The following is an 18421-nucleotide window of genomic DNA, read 5'->3' as shown; positions in this document are numbered from 1 at the left end:
TGCGAGGGCAGTGGAGGTTAATACCGATATTTATTGATTATGTATGAAAGCAGATTAGCATTTCAAGGTAAGAGATTTGAGTTTTTCTTTATGCATCAAGTGAGGGAGGTGATCAAAGTAAAAATCTAAGTGAGTTATTAATATACCTGATGAACAGTAGAGCAAATTACAAGTGAGAATAAAAAAAGGGCAAGGCATACTTAGGGTTTTCCACATAAAACACTGGAGATACAATAAAGTAATAATGAACAGGTAATAGAGAAAAAAAATATTTCCATTATATGCAGACAGGCACAACTGTGGTTTCTGTTGCCTGATAGTGTGATCGTGTGTGTGAGTTGCGTTTGCGAGTGTGTGGGTGTGTGTGTACGTCTATTGCTGATGAAGGCCTTAATGGCCAAAAGCTTTATTTATTTGTGACAGTCTTTTTGTTGTTCCTGTCTGTGACTCAGCATCTCAGCTATATGGTGAGTACCAACTTCCGTTTTCATAATATTGTTCCATTCCATACTGGAGTTTCCATTGTTTGATTTCCATTATATGCCTGCTACAAGCTAGATAGTATATTTTCTAATATCACTGACCTTGTGAAAGTGACACACAACACTTGATAGAAACACAATAAAATGCACTGGAACACATGATTACTTCCCCTGCAGGATAATCAGAATAACAATAATGGAGGATAAATACGAGGCTTTGCAGGCAGACACAAAACATAACCACAGCAGCTGGTTTTTGATGGTGTATCAGCATTGCCCACCAGAAAAAAAATATATCATGAAATAAATAAACAGAATTATCTTATTTGCCACTTAATGGCATGTATAATGAAAAAAAAAAATAGTTCAAAAAATCATTAAGAGGGCACATCTTTCCTTCCACATCAATACATCTCCTATTATGACCTATTTTAGTTAATGATCAGGGCAGTATAGAATCACTTTGTTTCCTACTTACTCACTTAAAAACCGAATTCTCATAAACTGGCTCAAATTAGCATATTGAAAAGCTTATCTTTCTACTTCTTTTCTTTTATTTCTTTAAAAGCTTATCAAAAACGTTTGTTCAGATTTCTTTGCAGTTACCTTGCAGACAAAAGTTGTGTCTGATGGTGTAGTGCATCAACAGCCAATACAATTATCCTGTAGAGGCAGCAGTTAGACTGCTGTTTGAGACCTATGGTTAAACATCTTGAAAGATCTGTTAGATTAGTAATACCAATACAAAGTATGTGTGTCTCTAAAGGAGAAGGTGGATTCATAACATCCACTATACAGTGAGAGGTTACCTTCAATGATTCCATTGCTTATTTTTTACATAGATATGCCCAGTACCTTTTCGAGCATTAGCACATTTTCTACATGGAAGATAAATGAATATTGCTACTCTTTTCCTCTTCTCTAGCTTACTTTAATAGTCTTTTGACTATCACCAGCCACTTTTTTATACATTCCAAAAAAAATTCAGAAAAATAACAGTACAAGTTACCTACATAATGACAATTTCCTGCAGAAATTTCAGTTTCAACAAGGGCAATATCATCTATGTCTTGTAACACCTATTACCCCACTGTTCCCCACATTGATTATCAGATAATGCAATCCAGAGGCAACACAGAGAACATTAGCAAAATATCAAATATAAGAAAAGCGGGAATGTAGACAGGAAAGTAAAAATGGAAAATATTCAAAATAAATACATAACAAAATAATTTAGGACAATTTTTCAAATGGAAAGTAATATGGTGCATTTAATAAAACCCCGTAAAGTTCATATAAATTCTGTAAAAAACTTTAACAATCATATTGTCTTACTATATTTTATAAAAAGTAAATTTAAGCAACATCTGCTTTAAATTTCTATAAAATTATAAAATTTATTGCACAGAGAGGTAAGAGGACAGTTTCTTCTGAGTTTTTGAAGAAACTGGTTGAGACAGCCACGAAGAAAAGTATCGCTGCAAAATAGCATGTTTTCCAACATTCACTGTCGGAACAATATGTTCTGGCTGCAGAAACTGTACAAACTCACGTAATTCTGAATAGCTGGAGTGTTCACTATAGGGGACACCTGTAAAAAAACACATTAGAGATTTATTAATGGCACAAATTAAGAGTAACTCTTATGCAACTTACATGTATGAAAGTTTTCAGAAACAGCTACTAGATGAAAATGCTACTGTTTTAAAAAATTTGTTATTGTTAAAACAATTACAGCTCAGAAATTGGACATGTTGGCTGTTTACAGTGAATGATTAAAAAACAGTGTTGTCAAAAAATGGAAATTTCAGGTAAAGAGTTCCATTGGATGAATTTTTACAATTTTGATGAACACCTATCAACAATGTCGCGAACAGCTTCATTCAAATGGTAATAATCAATAGTCGTCAGAAAAGACTGTCTGTGATTGGTTTACAGAATTTCATTCTGGTTATGCTCCTGTCAGTGATGAATTAAGTGATGGCCAACCAAAATCAGTTTCTTTCCATGACTGAAGAGGACTGGCTTGACACTTAAATTGAAAAAGAGGCATCATCAAGCATTTCGAAGATTGTGGTCTGTTTGATTTTGCACAAACATTTAGCTGTAGACAAATCTGTTGCTGATGGATTCTACAACAACTTGAGCAAAACTCAGAAACATGCTCGAGTCAATCGGCCTGAGGAAATGTTCAAGAAACTATGCCAAAAAAAGCAAAATCACCATGCAACACTGTAATTGGAGAAAATGTGTTTGAGCATGAGCTCAAAAAGATTTGGAAAGAGTACTTTGAAGATCTGTTGAATGCCGCCAAGCGGGTAACTAACAGCGATGGAGAGCCTAAGGCAGCAGACGATTATAATAGTGGGGAAATTGATGATCTAACTTGGAATGAAGTGGAAAAAGCCATAAAGAGGATGAAAGGGGGCAAGGCACCAGGTTGGGACGAAGTAACAGTGGATATGATACGAGCAGCAGGAGAAGTAGGAACCCAGTGGCTATACAGAGTGCTGGGGGTGGTGTGGAAGGAGAACAGAATTCCTGAGGATTGGAAGAAAGGAATTATAGTCCCGATCTTCAAGAAAGGGGATAAAAGGAGATGTGAGAACTACAGAGGAATCACCCTGCTATGCCACTGTGGAAAAATCTATGAAAAGATCCTGGAGAAGAGAATAAGAAGCAGTATTGAAAGTAGACTGCAAGAGGAGCAGTATGGTTTCAGACCGGGAAGATCAACAACGGACCTCATATTTGCGGTAAGGCAACTGCAGGAAAGGCACTATGAGTACGGGAAGGACTTAATCATGGCCGTTTTAGATACTGAGAAGGCATATGACAGTATCTGTAGGGACAAGCTCTGGGATGTGCTGAACGCAAAAGGGATAGATGAAGAGATAACACGAAAAGTCAGAAAAATGTATGAGGGAAGTGAGAGTTGTGTGAAAGTGGGGAGGGAACGTACTGCATGGTTCAAGATGGAAAATGGGCTGCGACAGGGAAGTGCACTTTCGCCTTTATTGTTTATTATTGTTATGGATGAAATCCTACAGCAAGTATCAGATGCAATTGGAGATCATAAAATGAAAGCAGTGCTTTTTGCCGATGACCTGATGTTATGGGGAAATTGCGAGAAGGAGGTGCAAGAGCAGTTAGATGTATGGGAGGCAACGGCAGCACAATATGGAATGCATTTCTCTGCAAAGAAAAGTGAAATAATTGTCACAACAAGGAAGAAGAATAGGCCAAATGTGGATATAACTTGTGGAAGGGAAAAACTACAAGTGGTAGAGAACTTCAAGTACCTGGGAAGCATGATTGAAAGTAAGGGGGGAAACGCAATGGAAATAAATGAAAGGTGCAGAAAAGCAGGGCAGTTCTACAAATGCATTAGGGGGCTTATTTGGAGCAAGGAGGTGCCACAGAAATCCAAGGGAATTATATACCGAACCTACTTTGTCCCCATATTGGCATACGGAAATGAGACATGGGTAATGCACAAAAGCGACAAAAGTAGAATACAGGCTAGTGAAATGAAGTTCCAGAGGAGCAGGTTGAGTGCAACAAGACGAGACAGATTGCGAAATGCGTATGTGAGGGACAGACTGAAGGAGGAACCAGTACAGGACAGGATAGAAAAATCAAGACTGCAGTGGTATGAACACATAAAGAGAATGGATGAGGGAAGAATTCCAAAGAGGATGTTTGATCTGCAACTGGAGGGGAAGAGGCCCAGAGGAAGACCAAGAGATAGATGGGTGAAGGGAGTGAAGGAATGTGTGACGAGAAGAGGAGAGAACTGGACGAAGGTGGAAGAGGGGGAATGGTGGAAAGACAGAACACGATGGAGAGGCTTGTGTTCCCGACAGACCCAGCCAGTGGCTGGAAACTGTCCAAGATGATGATGATGTGTTTATATTTGTATGAGCCAGAAACTTACCAGCATGAGATGGTCCGATAACCAGAAATTGCACAGATTGAGAGCCAGTGAACAAGTAGGCCATGCAACTGGATCCCCTTGTCTGATCCATTGACCAGGGAAGACACGATTGGGATATGTCCGGACATTAACAGCGAAGTAGGTGGAGCACCATCATGTAGCTGCCACATAACCCTTTGAATCATTTCTCCCAGCAGCGGAGGCAAAGTCACCCACAAGAAACGCTGATAGTTCTGGTGACAAGGAAGGAAGACTGGTCCCACAATATGGTCGTCAATTATCCCAGCCCACACATTCCGGCTGCACCGATGCTGATGATTTGCTGTCACCGTATCATGGGGATTGTGCATAGTATCCCACAGAGGACTGTTATGAAAGTTGAAGATAGCACTCCACAAAAAGGTGGCCTTATCTGGCAATAGGATGGACGACACAGATCCTGGAATCATGGTTGCCTAGTGAAGAAATCAGTGACAAAACTGTTCCTGCTGTGGAAAGTCTGTCGCTAGTAAGCCCTGTACGTGATGTAAGTGATAAGGGTAGTAACAATTGTCATGGATAATGTTCCACACGATCGTCTGGCTTACTCTGTACTGGTGGGCCAACTGCCTGGTACTGGTACGGTGGGCGCCTTCCACAGTGTTAGTCATATTTTCCTCCAAGTCTGCTGTCTGAACATTTTCGGAATTTCATTCATGATTTCCTGCTTCCTGATATGACCCTGTCTCAGACAAACGGTGAAACACTGTTGCAAACATTGAATGCTGTGGTAGTTGCCAGTGGGGATAGACCTCCTGATACAACCTTGCTGCCTGCTGCATGCTACCATTTGCCTTTCCATAAGTAAACACCATGTCGGAAAGCTCTCAATTCGAATATGGAACCATTGCGTACAATGCTGTATCAACATCCATTACAAGGTGCGACAGCTAGAGAAGTGAATCAGACACAACATTACAAATTATTACAGCAGGTGAGGGTGCTAGAGCACGACGTATGAGGAACAGTACCACCCTCTAGGAGGAAACCGTGCATACTTTAACTGTGGCTGCATGGTACAGTGTGTATTAGACCGCAGTATCTGTAACGAAGTATGACTGAATAAATGGTCTCTGTGCTGGTGTAAGTTGGCACCAGCACACCAGGCGGCAAAGAGGTTGTGAGAAAATCAACAGAGGCCAAAGACCGTCTTGCAAGAAAGGCATTGCCAATGCCGTCTTGGCCGCCAGTATTTGGATCGCCGCTGCGGATCGGAGGGCCCAGTCAATTCCAGTCTGTCATTCTGTGAGTCACCGAGACATCATCAGTCACAGCCCAGTCACTTGCCGTTGCAGACAGTCGCAGGCAGCACGCAGCAACCAGAATAGTGTACATAGTGGAACGTGCAGGCTACACTTAGCGACCAGAATAGTGTACATAATGGGACGTGTACTTCACCAGCAGTGAGGCTAATGTGGACTATTACAGAAGAGCTTGTACCACGGCAGCTGGACTACCTTGAGTCAACTAATTTTCTATTTTAATATATGCATGCAGTTTGTGATATAGACAGAGGATACTGGCTGGCAACCAGCATCCTCTCCTTGCTTCCCATGGTACAAGCCTACAGTGACAATGAGGCAACACAAAAGTCTCTAGCATGGAAGCCATACATTTCTGGACATAAATTCATTGGACCTTTTTTGTTCCATATCCTCTCTTTGATCATTTTCTAGAGTTTGTATATGATGGAAAAAATCACAGCTGAAGGTAGGAGAAACACCTACATTCTGCATGTAATGGAAGACTACCATGCAGGTTTCTCACTCACAAATCACATCTGAATACTGTCAATGTGTCTTACTGTAAAGAAGACACGTTAATTTGAAGACAGGCACAATTAAAAGACACTTGCAGAAAGCTTTTGGCCACAGCCTTTATTAGTAAAAGAAACACACCATTTACACACAAGCAAGCACACCTTTTGCACACTGCTTGCATCCCATGTGATAGTTACATTCCAGACTGAGATGCTGGAGTTGGTGATCATGTGTACATGAGCTGTGCTCTTTTACTGATGAAGGCTGTGGCCAAAATCTTGCTATAAGTGTCTTTTATTGTGCCTATCTCCAACTTAACGTGTCTGCTTTACGGTAAGTAGCAAACGGTCTTTTCCTACATTGCTGACATTCCTACCTGCAGTTTCCACATCTGAATATTGGCTGTTTGTGAGAAGGTCATGTTATGCCTCATGTAAGACAGAGAAACATCTACCAGTGCATGCCAGAATTAAAGGGCAGCCAGATCATGGACAATCAGGACTGTTTCACCATTCCAGCATAATACTGATCATGTTGATCAGGATCCCATGACTGCCACACAACTATGAGATCAATGGCTTCAGGAGGGTGTAATATACCAAAACACTAGCAAATAAATGAAAAATGTAGCGAGGCAGATGCATACCAATTGGAGTAACAATAGATGTTAATGTTCGCTAGTGAAAACCCATCTAGTATTCAGTACTAACATTTTAAGCCAAATGACTTCCAAAGATGACATTTATACAGCTATATCAACAAATAACTATTCTATATTTTGTAAAGGTAAAATCTAAATACTGTTATACATATGTTGACTTAGTATTTCCATTTTGTAAACTGTTATGCTGTCAAGAGAGAGCAAGTAGTTTGAAATGTTTTTGGATTACATAACTTGTTAGGGAAAGGCATCCGACAAATATTTTACTGCCAAATATTCGTACCACTAACAACTACATAAGAATATTGGATTATTTGTTGTGAGAACTCTATACACACAATGGTATTGTGGCACGAAGGTCACAAGTACTCACTAAAAAAATTAATTTTACAACAGTCTGCCATCAGAAATAAAATGTATGAAGACTCTGTTTTTGTATGTAGAAATCTGAAATCCTCTTTGCTTGATCATTACTTTTACACTGTATTTAAATTTTGGTCCATGTGCATACAAAGCTATGAAATTGATTGCAGAAATGATTTTTGTACAAAGAATTTACTGTGTGTGTGTGTGTGTGTGTGTGTGTGTGTGTTTATACTCTAGCTCATCAAAGGCTTTCTTCCAAAAGCTAGCAAAGTTTTCATTCCATTTTGTGTGTCTGCTGAGAAGTCAATACTTCTGCTTTTCAGAGAGTCCTTTACTCTAAATTATTTACATTTGGCCATAATTTTCCTTGCTATATATATCTATACTAACTACATAAGCCTCTTTAGATGTCAAGTGAATATTTCACAAACCCAGAGTAGAAAAGGGGGGGGGGGGAGACGAGCAGCTTCAAGTATTGCAGATAAGTCTTTCCAACAACAAAGATAAGATTAACAACAAATTTCCATTGAACACTCTAAGGGGAGAGGGGGGTGGGGAGAAATAAAGAACCACAAAGGAATTGCCCACATTGGACGGAAATTGGTACGTGCGATACACATGTACAGAAAAACAAATGAAGAAAACTTCTATGATTTATTCAAGAGAAAGAACTTTACAAATTGAGCAAATCTGGCCCTTATGCAAACAGTTATTTGGCTTGGCACCGACTGGCAGAGTTGTTGGAGCTCCTCCTGAGGAACATCGTGCCAGATTGTGTCAACTGGTGCATTAGATCCTCAAAATCACGAGCTGGTTGGAGGGTCCTGCCCCTAATGCTCCAAATGTGGGGAAAGATCTGGAGGCTTTGCTGACCAAGGTAGGGTTTGGTGAACATGAAGACAAGCTGCAGAAACTTTTGTCGGGTGCGGGCAGGCACTATCTCGCTGTAATGTAAGCATAGGATTGTTTGCCACGAAGAGCATTGACAGGGGGCAGAGAATATCATTGACGTACCTCCTTGGTGTGAGGGTGCTGCAGATGAGAACCAACGAGGTCCTGCTATGAAATAAAATGGCACCCCATACCATCACGCCTGGTTGTCAGGCCATACAGTGGTCAACAGTCAGGTTTGCTATCCCACCGTTGTCCCGGGCATCTCCAGGCACGCCTTTGCTGGTCATTAAGACTTGATTTGAAGTGTGATTCATCAAGGAAGACAATTCTACTACAGTCAATAAGATTACACAGTGAAGACATGTCTGAAGATGCTCCACACAGTGGTGGGGTACCAACTTGGCTGTCGCCCACAATACGGCCTGATAAACAGGAGTGATGGTCTGGGGTACCATTTCTTTTCACAGCAAGACCTATTTGGTTGTTATCCGTGGCACCCTCAAAGAACAGCGGTACGCCGAGAATATTCCGTGCCTCATTTTGTTGCCCATCGTGGTGAGCCATACTGGGCTTACATTTCAGCAAGATAATGTCGACCAGCACATAATGAGAGTTCCTTCCACTGCTTGTTTTTGTGCTTGACAAACCCTACCTTGGCCAGCAAGGTCACCAAATCTCTCACCAATTGAGAACTTCTGGAACATTAGGGGCAGAGCCCTTCAAACAGCTTGTAATTGAGGATCCAATGCACCAATTGGACAGTATTTAGCGTGATATACCTCAGGAGAACATCTAACAAGTCTACTAATCAATTTCAAGACAAATAACCACATGCATAAGGGCCAGAGGTGTAACAACACATTATTGACTTTCTCAATTTTTGAAGCTCTTTCTCTTGAAATAAATCATCCATTTTATCTGAAATTGTAATCATCGTTTTGTCTGTTTATGTACTTCACATCTACCAATTTCCATCCCAAGTGGATAATTCCTTTGATCTCACTTCTTACAGCACTGTAACCTTATTAACTGGATGAGATATGTGGTGTTTCTTTCTCACACAGATTCCAATACGACCACACACTGCACACACAAATTGAAATAAATGAAATATGGAAGTAAGTACCTTTACATTTATCTACTAATTTCAGTCAAATGACCTAAATAATTGTCCAGGCAGCAGCAATACTGCAATATTATTATCAGAACCCTTTGAATCTTCAGAAGGAAATTGAAGGAAGAAGGTGCAAGGTTTGGGTGTTGTGGGAAGTCTAACAGAGTTACAGATGCAATTTCTTATTTTCCATCTACCTGTTTTTCCTAAATGACAGTATTATGAAAAACATAGAGTGCTAATCACCATACAGCAGAGAACTTGAGTCACAGACAGGTACAACAAAAACTACTAAACATATAAACTTTCATCCAGAAGGCCTTCTTCTGAAATAGACCACACACACACACACACACACATTCATGCCAAGGCAGTTCACACACCCACGACCTCTGTCTCTGGCTGCCAAGTCTTTTTGTTGCACCTGTCTGTGACTCAACTTATCCACTATACGGTGAGTCACAATCTATCCTTCTCATGATATTGTCATTACTCCACCCTGGATTTTCCATTTTTGTTTCTCCTTAATATCCTTCTGTCCTGCCCCTTGGCTGGCCAGCGTATTTCAACTACTAGCATTGAACACACATTCAGGCCTTACATGGAACACTATCTTTAACAATTTTGTCTCTCATTACAATTTGATCGATAAATTTTCCATGAGAACCAACCTTCGAAGAATTCTTTACTTGACACCTTTTATTTATGTGTATTCTAATACCTTTGCACAACTGTTCCAAAGTAGCATATGTTTACTTGGTACTGAAAGGTCAAACTTAAACCTCTATAAACAAGTAAATGCTCTACAAATACATGTGGTCCTTCTGCTCGCAAAACCATAACATCATTTCTCACTACTTCCATCAATCTCATTCTAATAAGAATTTCATCTTTGAAAACCAAATCCACAAACAGACTATTATTGTGAGAAGTAGGAGGCCAGTGTCCTACACTAACCTCCTTATAGCCCATCTTAAACAGTTTACTTAAAAGTAAAAGGCTCTCATGTAATTCCTTAGGAAAGGAGTTCTTTTAGATCTCTCACTGGTGTTATCGACATAACTATAAATTGGTACAAAGTTCACAAAGATTGTACTCATTGTCACTTTCGGTCCATTCCTTGAAATGCTCCCATACTGTGATATGTATATATTGGAGAGTGCTTCAGACTTACCGTAAATAGTGACATTATCATCAGCTGTTCGCCTGAAGGTTAGTGAGGATCCTGAGTCTTGCAACTCCCATCCTGATGGCCGGAAGGCAAGAACATTGGAATATATCCCCTGTAAGCTCTTGAGATGATCCTTCAAGTCCTGTAAACAAAAATGTTTTAATTAACTGGCTGTGACGTGAGGTCTGAGTGGGGTACGGTCAAATTGTGGGTGCCCCCAGGGACCAGTGTTGGGGCCACTCCTGTTCCTTATTTATATAAATGATGTGCCCTCTAGTATTACAGGTAATTCTAAAATATTTCTGTTTGCTGATGACACTAGCTTGGTAGTAAATGATGTTGTGTGCAACATTGGCTCAGTTTCAAATAGTGCAGTTCATGGCTTGTAGAAAATAAACTAATGCTAAATCACAGTAAGACTCAGTTTTTACAGTTTCTACCACACAATTCAACAAAACTCTACATTTTAATTTCACAGAATGGGCGTATGATTAGTGAAACTGAACAGTTCTAATTTCGAGGTGTTCAGGTAGATAGTAAGTTGTCGTGGAAAGCCTATGTCCAGGATCTTGTTTGAAGACTTAATTCTACCATTTTTACTATTTGAATGGTGTCTGAAGTAAGTCATTGTTTAACACGAAAATTAGTCTACTTTGCTTACTTTCATTCGCTTATGTCATAAGGTATTATACACTCCTGGAAATGGAAAAAAGAACACATTGACACCGGTGTGTCAGACCCACCATACTTGCTCCGGACACTGCGAGAGGGCTGTACAAGCAATGATCACACGCACGGCACAGCGGACACACCAGGAACCGCGGTGTTGGCCGTCGAATGGCGCTAGCTGCGCAGCATTTGTGCACCGCCGCCGTCAGTGTCAGCCAGTTTGCCGTGGCATACGGAGCTCCATCGCAGTCTTTAACACTGGTAGCATGCCGCGACAGCGTGGACGTGAACCGTATGTGCAGTTGACGGACTTTGAGCGAGGGCGTATAGTGGGCATGTGGGAGGCCGGGTGGACGTACTGCCGAATTGCCCAACACGTGGGGCGTGAGGTCTCCACAGTACATCGATGTTGTCGCCAGTGGTCGGCGGAAGGTGCACGTGCCCGTCGACCTGGGACCGGACCGCAGCGACGCACGGATGCACGCCAAGACCGTAGGATCCTACGCAGTGCCGTAGGGGACCGCACCGCCACTTCCCAGCAAATTAGGGACACTGTTGCTCCTGGGGTATCGGCGAGGACCATTCGCAACCGTCTCCATGAAGCTGGGCTACGGTCCCGCACACCGTTAGGCCGTCTTCCGCTCATGCCCCAACATCGTGCAGCCCGCCTCCAGTGGTGTCGCGACAGGCGTGAATGGAGGGACGAATGGAGACGTGTCGTCTTCAGCGATGAGAGTCGCTTCTGCCTTGGTGCCAATGATGGTCGTATGCGTGTTTGGCGCCGTGCAGCTGAGCGCCACAATCAGGACTGCATACGACCGAGGCACACAGGGCCAACACCCGGCATCATGGTGTGGGGAGCGATCTTCTACACTGGCCGTACACCACTGGTGATCGTCGAGGGGACACTGAATAGTGCACGGTACATCCAAACCGTCATCGAACCCATCGTTCTACCATTCCTAGACCGGCAAGGGAACTTGCTGTTCCAACAGGACAATGCACGTCCGCATGTATCCCGTGCCACCCAACGTGCTCTAGAAGGTGTAAGTCAACTACCCTGGCCAGCAAGATCTCCGGATCTGTCCCCCATTGAGCATGTTTGGGACTGGATGAAGCGTCGTCTCACACGGTCTGCACGTCCAGCACGAATGCTGGTCCAACTGAGGCGCCAGGTGGAAATGGCATGGCAAGCCGTTCCACAGGACTACATCCAGCATCTCTACGATCGTCTCCATGGGAGAATAGCAGCCTGCATTGCTGCGAAAGGTGGATATACACTGTACTAGTGCCGACATTGTGCATGCTCTGTTGCCTGTGTCTATGTGCCTGTGGTTCTGTCAGTGTGATCATGTGATGTATCTGACCCCAGGAATGTGTCAATAAAGTTTCCCCTTCCTGGGACAATGAATTCACGGTGTTCTTATTTCAATTTCCAGGAGTGTATTTTGGGGTAACTCTTCCCATTCTAAAAGGATATTTTTGGCTCAGAAATGGGCAGTTCGGGCAGCAAGTTGTGTAAGTTCGAGAACCTCTTGTCAACCCCTGTTCACTAGTCTAGGTATTTTGACATTGCTCTCTCAATATATATTTTCTTTAGTGTCATTTCTTGTTAACAATATCAGCTTATTCCCAAGAATTCCCGAGTATTAACTCGGCAGAAATCCAATCTGCATTTGGAATGCACTTCCTTAACTCTTGTGGAGAAAGGTGTGCAGCATACTGCTGCATCCATTTTCAGTAAGCTACCACAAGAATTCAAAAATCTTAGCAGTAATCTGCACGCTTTCAAACTGAAACTGAAGAGTTTCCTCATGGGTCAATCCTTCTATTCTGTTGAGGAGTTCCTCGAAAAATTAAGCTAATTTGTATGTTATATTGTTCATTGCATTTACTTAAACTTATGGCTTGACATTTTTTGGGTTCCTAAACATTTCATTTTTTCTGTTATTACTTTTATGCTATAATTTCATGTACTGAAATGTTTCATGACCTTGGAGATTTGCTCCTCAATTTGGTCCTACAGAACTAGACATGTAAATAAAAAAAATAAAATAAAAATAAAAATAAATACCTCTGTTGGTTTAATAAAATTCAAATGTCCATAGTTTGAAAAAATAAGCTGATAGCCTTAATTTGATTTCATATTTCTAGATTTCCAGAAGGCTTTTGACACCATACCACATAAGCGGCTTGTAATCAAATTGTGTGCTTATGGAATATCATCTCAGTTATGTAACTGAATTCGTTATTCCCTGTCAAAGAGGTCATAATTCGTAGTAATTGGCAGATAGTCATCAAGTAAAAGAGAAGTGATTTCTAGGGTTTCCCAAGGTAGTGTTACAGGCCCTCTGTTGTGCCTTATCTATATAAGCTATTTAGGAGACAATCTAAGCGGCCACCTTACGTTGTTTGCAGATGATGCTGTCATTTATTGTCTAGTAAAGTCATCAGAAGCTCAAAACCAAATTGCAAATGATTTAAAAGATATCTGCATGGTGCAAAAATTGGCAATTGACCCTAAACAATGAAAAGTGTGAGATCATCCACGAGTGCTAAAACGAATCCATTAAACTTCAGTTACACGATAAATCAGTCAAATCTAAAGGCTGTAAATTCAACTAAATACCTTGGAATTACAATTACAAAGAACTTAAACTGGAAAGAACACAAAGACAATGCAGTGGGGAAGGAGAACCAAAGACTATGTTTTATTGGTAGAACACTTAAAAGGTGCAACAGATCCACTAAGGAGACTGCCTGCCCTCTTTTGGAGTACTGCTGTGTGGAGCGGCATCCTTACCAGATAAGATTAATCGAGTACATCAACAAAGTTCAAAGAAGGGCACCACATTTTGTATTATCGAGAAATAGGGAAGATAGTGTCATGGACATGATACAGAATTTGGGGTGGAAATCATTAGAACAAAGGTGTTTTTTTGTTGCTGCGTTGCAGTATCACCTTTTTCCCATTTCATTTCTCTTGCAGAACAAATGTTTATGCATAACCAAGCAAAAGATTTATATAGCTCAAAGACTCATTACGACTGTGAGATACAGATTAGCTCTGACTCATAATATAAAAACTCTGCGGATATAATGTGGAACATTACGCGTAAAAGGAACTCACTGACTTCTGTGTGAGAATTGCAGAGAGTAGGATCGTAGTGGAACTGTAATTAACAGCATTATTGTAAGCTGCCATTTTGAACAATGAATGTAATTTGATGGATTATGATAACATTTCATTTCATACAAGATGATGACGTATACTTAAATGTAGCTAGGAAAATCATTTCTGGAAAAATACAATTTTATGAATGAAAAAGATATGTTCAATTCTATGGTTATTTTAACTTCTCCCTTGTCTGTGGCTCAGAGCAATATTTGGTGAGTCGTAACTCATAGGGAACTTTGTGTCCTAGGAAATCAGTAGAGTCTGCGCCATGGCTGTTTATGCTCTATTTTAAGAGATTAAATTCTGGACTTTATCAAAACTGATACACACCTTGGGCACTGATTACCACATTGCATAGCGAGTATGTCATAGCACCCAAGCCATGCGGTCTGAGGCGCCTTGTCACAGTCCGTGTGGCTCCTCCCGTCGGATGTTCGAGTCCTCCCTCGGGCGTGTGTGTGTGTGTAAGTTAGTTTAAGTTAGATTAAATAGTGTGTAAGCTTAGTGACTGATGACCTCAGCAGTTTGGTCCCATAAGGCCTTACCACATATTTCCAATTTCCATAGCACCCAAGACGGCTTCCCCACGGCGTACGATTGTGCCTCTGATTATTTTAAGAATTTTCAGAGTTGACAATCGCCAGAATTCTGCAGAGCCAGGTGCTGACTTTAACAATAAGGGTTAGACAAAATATGATTATGAACCATAAGCTCTAATCATTTTGTTTTATAGACTTGAGAATTCAAAATTAACAAAATTTCTACCTGGAAGTGTGGGAGATAATTTTGTAAAACTATTGGGGATGCGAATTCTCTTGCCCAAAAGTTTCCAAGTAACTAGATATTATTCAGTCACAATAATTTGACTTCAGTTACAGGGGCAAAGAAGTTAAAACATGATTTCCTATTGAAATTTTAATCATCAATGTTCTCCTCCCAAAGCAAAAATATTTTGTTGACGCTGATCTACATAGAGAGAAACAATCACAATAATAAAATAAGGGAAATTGCAGTTTGCATGGAAAGATATAGATGTTCATTTTTTCTGCAAGCTGTTTGAGAGTGGAATAATAGAGAATTAGTGTGAAGGTGATTCGATGAACCCTCTGTCTGACACTTTAGTGTGATTTTAAGAGTAGCTATGTAGATGTAGATTTACGTTATAATAATGGAAAATATAAGGTAGGATATAAAATGAATAATTACATGAAGAAAAACCTTCATTACTGTAGGGCTTATGGAGAAAATGTTGAGCAGCAAATACATACAGGTTATTCATAAGTACCTCTGGAAGTTTCAGAAGAAGACTGTAAGAAAACTGTAAGACATACAGAAAACAAATACATATCAGAGGATGGAGCATCTCTCCAAGTCTTTGACTCACATTACTGGTGTTCAATATGGGCACCATTTTCAACACAGAAAACATCAATATGATAGTCATGGTCGATATCAGTGAGCACATTAATTTTATTACCTCTGAATTCTTCCAAATTAAATGGCTATGGCCGCAAGAACACATGATCTTTGATATAACCTCTTAAGAAGAAATTACACTAAGTCAGTTGATTGTGTGTGTGTGTGTGGGGGGGGGGGGGGGTGTCTCTGAAGAAGAGGAGTGTTATGATGCGAAGCATGTCCAACAAAACACTGAGGCAGTTCGGCAGTGAGGTAATCACAAATGTCTGAGACAGAGTGTAGTGGGCACCATCTTATTGCTAAACTAACTCTTCACAGTCCTACTGTAACTGTGGCACAGACTACTGCTGCAGCATGTACAGATGCATGAAACAGTCACAGTTTTCTCTGCAAGGAAAAACAGTCCATAAACTTTTAAAGAGGGCATGGCAAACAGATGTTAACTTACGGAATCAAGAATGTGCTCCATAATCCTGTGTGGGTTTTCAGTGTCCCAAAGAGACACCTTATGATGATTCACCTTTCCAAATACATGAAACATTGTTTCATCACTAAAAACAAACTTCTGTGTCAACCCATCTTCCTCCAGAGGTGATTCTTGTTGTACACTGTTGAAGTGAGATGTGATGTCATTATGACACACAAATGTTGTATGGAAGATGATAGGAGTCAAGCATTGACTTTTGTGATCATTTGAAAGACATTAAACTGTGGTAGCCATTTTTTAGGATGTATTCAAGGAGAGGATCATTATATCCTCAATTAGTATATTCACCACAATTTTGGAAGCTGTTGATGCCTTTACATTTTCTTTGGACATATGAACCTGACAACTTTTGGAAAATTTGATTCCAAAGTAGTCTATCTAAATGGTAAAACTGGCTGTATTCAAAGCAAAGTCACTGTGGCTCAGTCAGTTAATTGCATATGTTCGGTGACAGAGGTCCCATGTCCAAAACTCCCCAAAGTATGATTTTTTATGCGAAAATTGCCATTATCTTCAGAAGCGACTCAGTTGTTAAAATGGAAGACTGAAATGTCTAAAGCCATAGAAGAGCTTGACAGGTACCCTCTATACTGTCAACCAATCACACATACCGATATCGCTGAAGAATTGCATCAGTGTGTCTGAAGTTGACTAGTAGGTTATTACTACTGGGGTAAGGATTACTCGATCTGACCTTTAAATACACTTTTGAGATTTTCAGTCTCACCAGCGAGGAAGACAGGTGCCAGTCCAACTTGTTCGCCATGAGACATCAGGGAAGTCATAAAGCATTTTTGCTGAAAATACACTCCGGGAAATGGAAAAAAGAACACTTTGACACCTGTGTGTCAGACCCACCATACTTGCTCCAGACACTGCGAGAGGGCTGTACAAGCAATGATCACACGCACGGCACAGCGGACACACCAGGAACCGCGGTGTTGGCCGTCGAATGGCGCTAGCTGCGCAGCATTTGTGCACCGCCGCCATCAGTGTCAGCCAGTTTGCCGTGGCATACGGAGCTCCATCGCAGCCTTTAACACTGGTAGCATGCCGCGACAGCGTGGACGTGAACCGTATGTGCAGTTGACGGACTTTGAGCGAGGGCGTATAGTGGGCATGCGGGAGGCCAGGTGGACGTACCGCCGAATTGCTCAACACGTGGGGCGTGAGGTCTCCACAGTACATCGATGTTGTCGCCAGTGGTCGGCAGAAGGTGGACGTGCCCGTCGACCTGGGACCGGACCGCAGCGACGCACGGATGCACGCCAAGACCGTAGGATCCTACGCAGTGCCGTAGGGGACCGCACCACCACTTCCCAGCAAATTAGGGACACTGTTGCTCCTGGGGTATCGGCGAGGACCATTCGCAACCGTCTCCATGAAGCTGGGCTACGGTCCCGCACACCGTTAGGCCGTCTTCCGCTCACGCCACAACATCGTGCAGCCCGCCTCCAGTGGAGTCGCGACAGGCGTGAATGGAGGGACGAATGGAGACGTGTCGTCTTCAGCGATGAGAGTCGCTTCTGCCTTGGTGCCAATGATGGTCGTATGCGTGTTTGGCGCCGTGCAGGTGAGCGCCACAATCAGGACTGCATACGACTGAGGCACACAGGGCCAACACCCGGCATCATGGTGTGGGGAGCGATCTCCTACACTGGCCGTACACCACTGGTGATCGTCGAGGGGACACTGAATAGTGCACGGTACATCCAAACCGTCATCGAACCCATCGTTCTACCATTCCTAGACCGGCAAGGGAACTTGCTGTTCCAACAGGACAATGCACGTCCGCATGTATCCCGTGCCACCCAGCGTGCTCTAGAAGGTGTAAGTCAACTACCCTGGCCAGCAAGATCTCCGGATCTGTCCCCCATTGAGCATGTTTGGGACTGGATGAAGCGTCGTCTCACGCGGTCTGCACGTCCAGCACGAACGCTGGTCCAACTGAGGCGCCAGGTGGAAATGGCATGGCAAGCCGTTCCACAGGACTACATCCAGCATCTCTACGATCATCTCCATGGGAGAATAGCAGCCTGCATTGCTGCGAAAGGTGGATATACACTGTACTAGTGCCGACATTGTGCATGCTCTGTTGCCTGTGTCTATGTGCCTGTGGTTCTGTCAGTGTGATCATGTGATGTATCTGACCCCAGGAATGTGTCAATAAAGTTTCCCCTTCCTGGGACAATGAGTTCACGGTGTTCTTATTTCAATTTCCAGGAGTGTAGTTGCCCCTTAAAT

At 41.9% G+C, this 18421-nt stretch overlaps 1 protein-coding gene across 2 annotated transcripts in view; it reads right to left on the bottom strand.

The window, feature by feature from the left end:
- Positions 1–1733: 1733 nt before the first annotated feature.
- Positions 1734–18421, bottom strand: part of LOC126253677 (DNA cross-link repair 1A protein-like) — a 68158-nt gene continuing 51470 nt past the window's right edge. For both annotated transcript variants that reach the window (XM_049955199.1, XM_049955200.1), the window contains exons 10-11: positions 10428–10566; positions 1734–2073 (exon numbers count right to left, since the gene is read on the bottom strand). In XM_049955199.1, coding sequence (XP_049811156.1) covers positions 1880–2073; positions 10428–10566 — 333 coding nt within the window. In that variant the 3' untranslated portion in view covers positions 1734–1879. The remainder of the gene's footprint in view (positions 2074–10427; positions 10567–18421) is intronic.

Source organism: Schistocerca nitens, chromosome 4 (genome assembly GCF_023898315.1).
Source record: "Schistocerca nitens isolate TAMUIC-IGC-003100 chromosome 4, iqSchNite1.1, whole genome shotgun sequence".
Taxonomy (NCBI): Eukaryota; Metazoa; Arthropoda; class Insecta; order Orthoptera; family Acrididae; genus Schistocerca; species Schistocerca nitens.
Note: the sequence above shows the minus strand (reverse complement) of the source record. Positions and strands in the feature narration are given on the sequence as shown.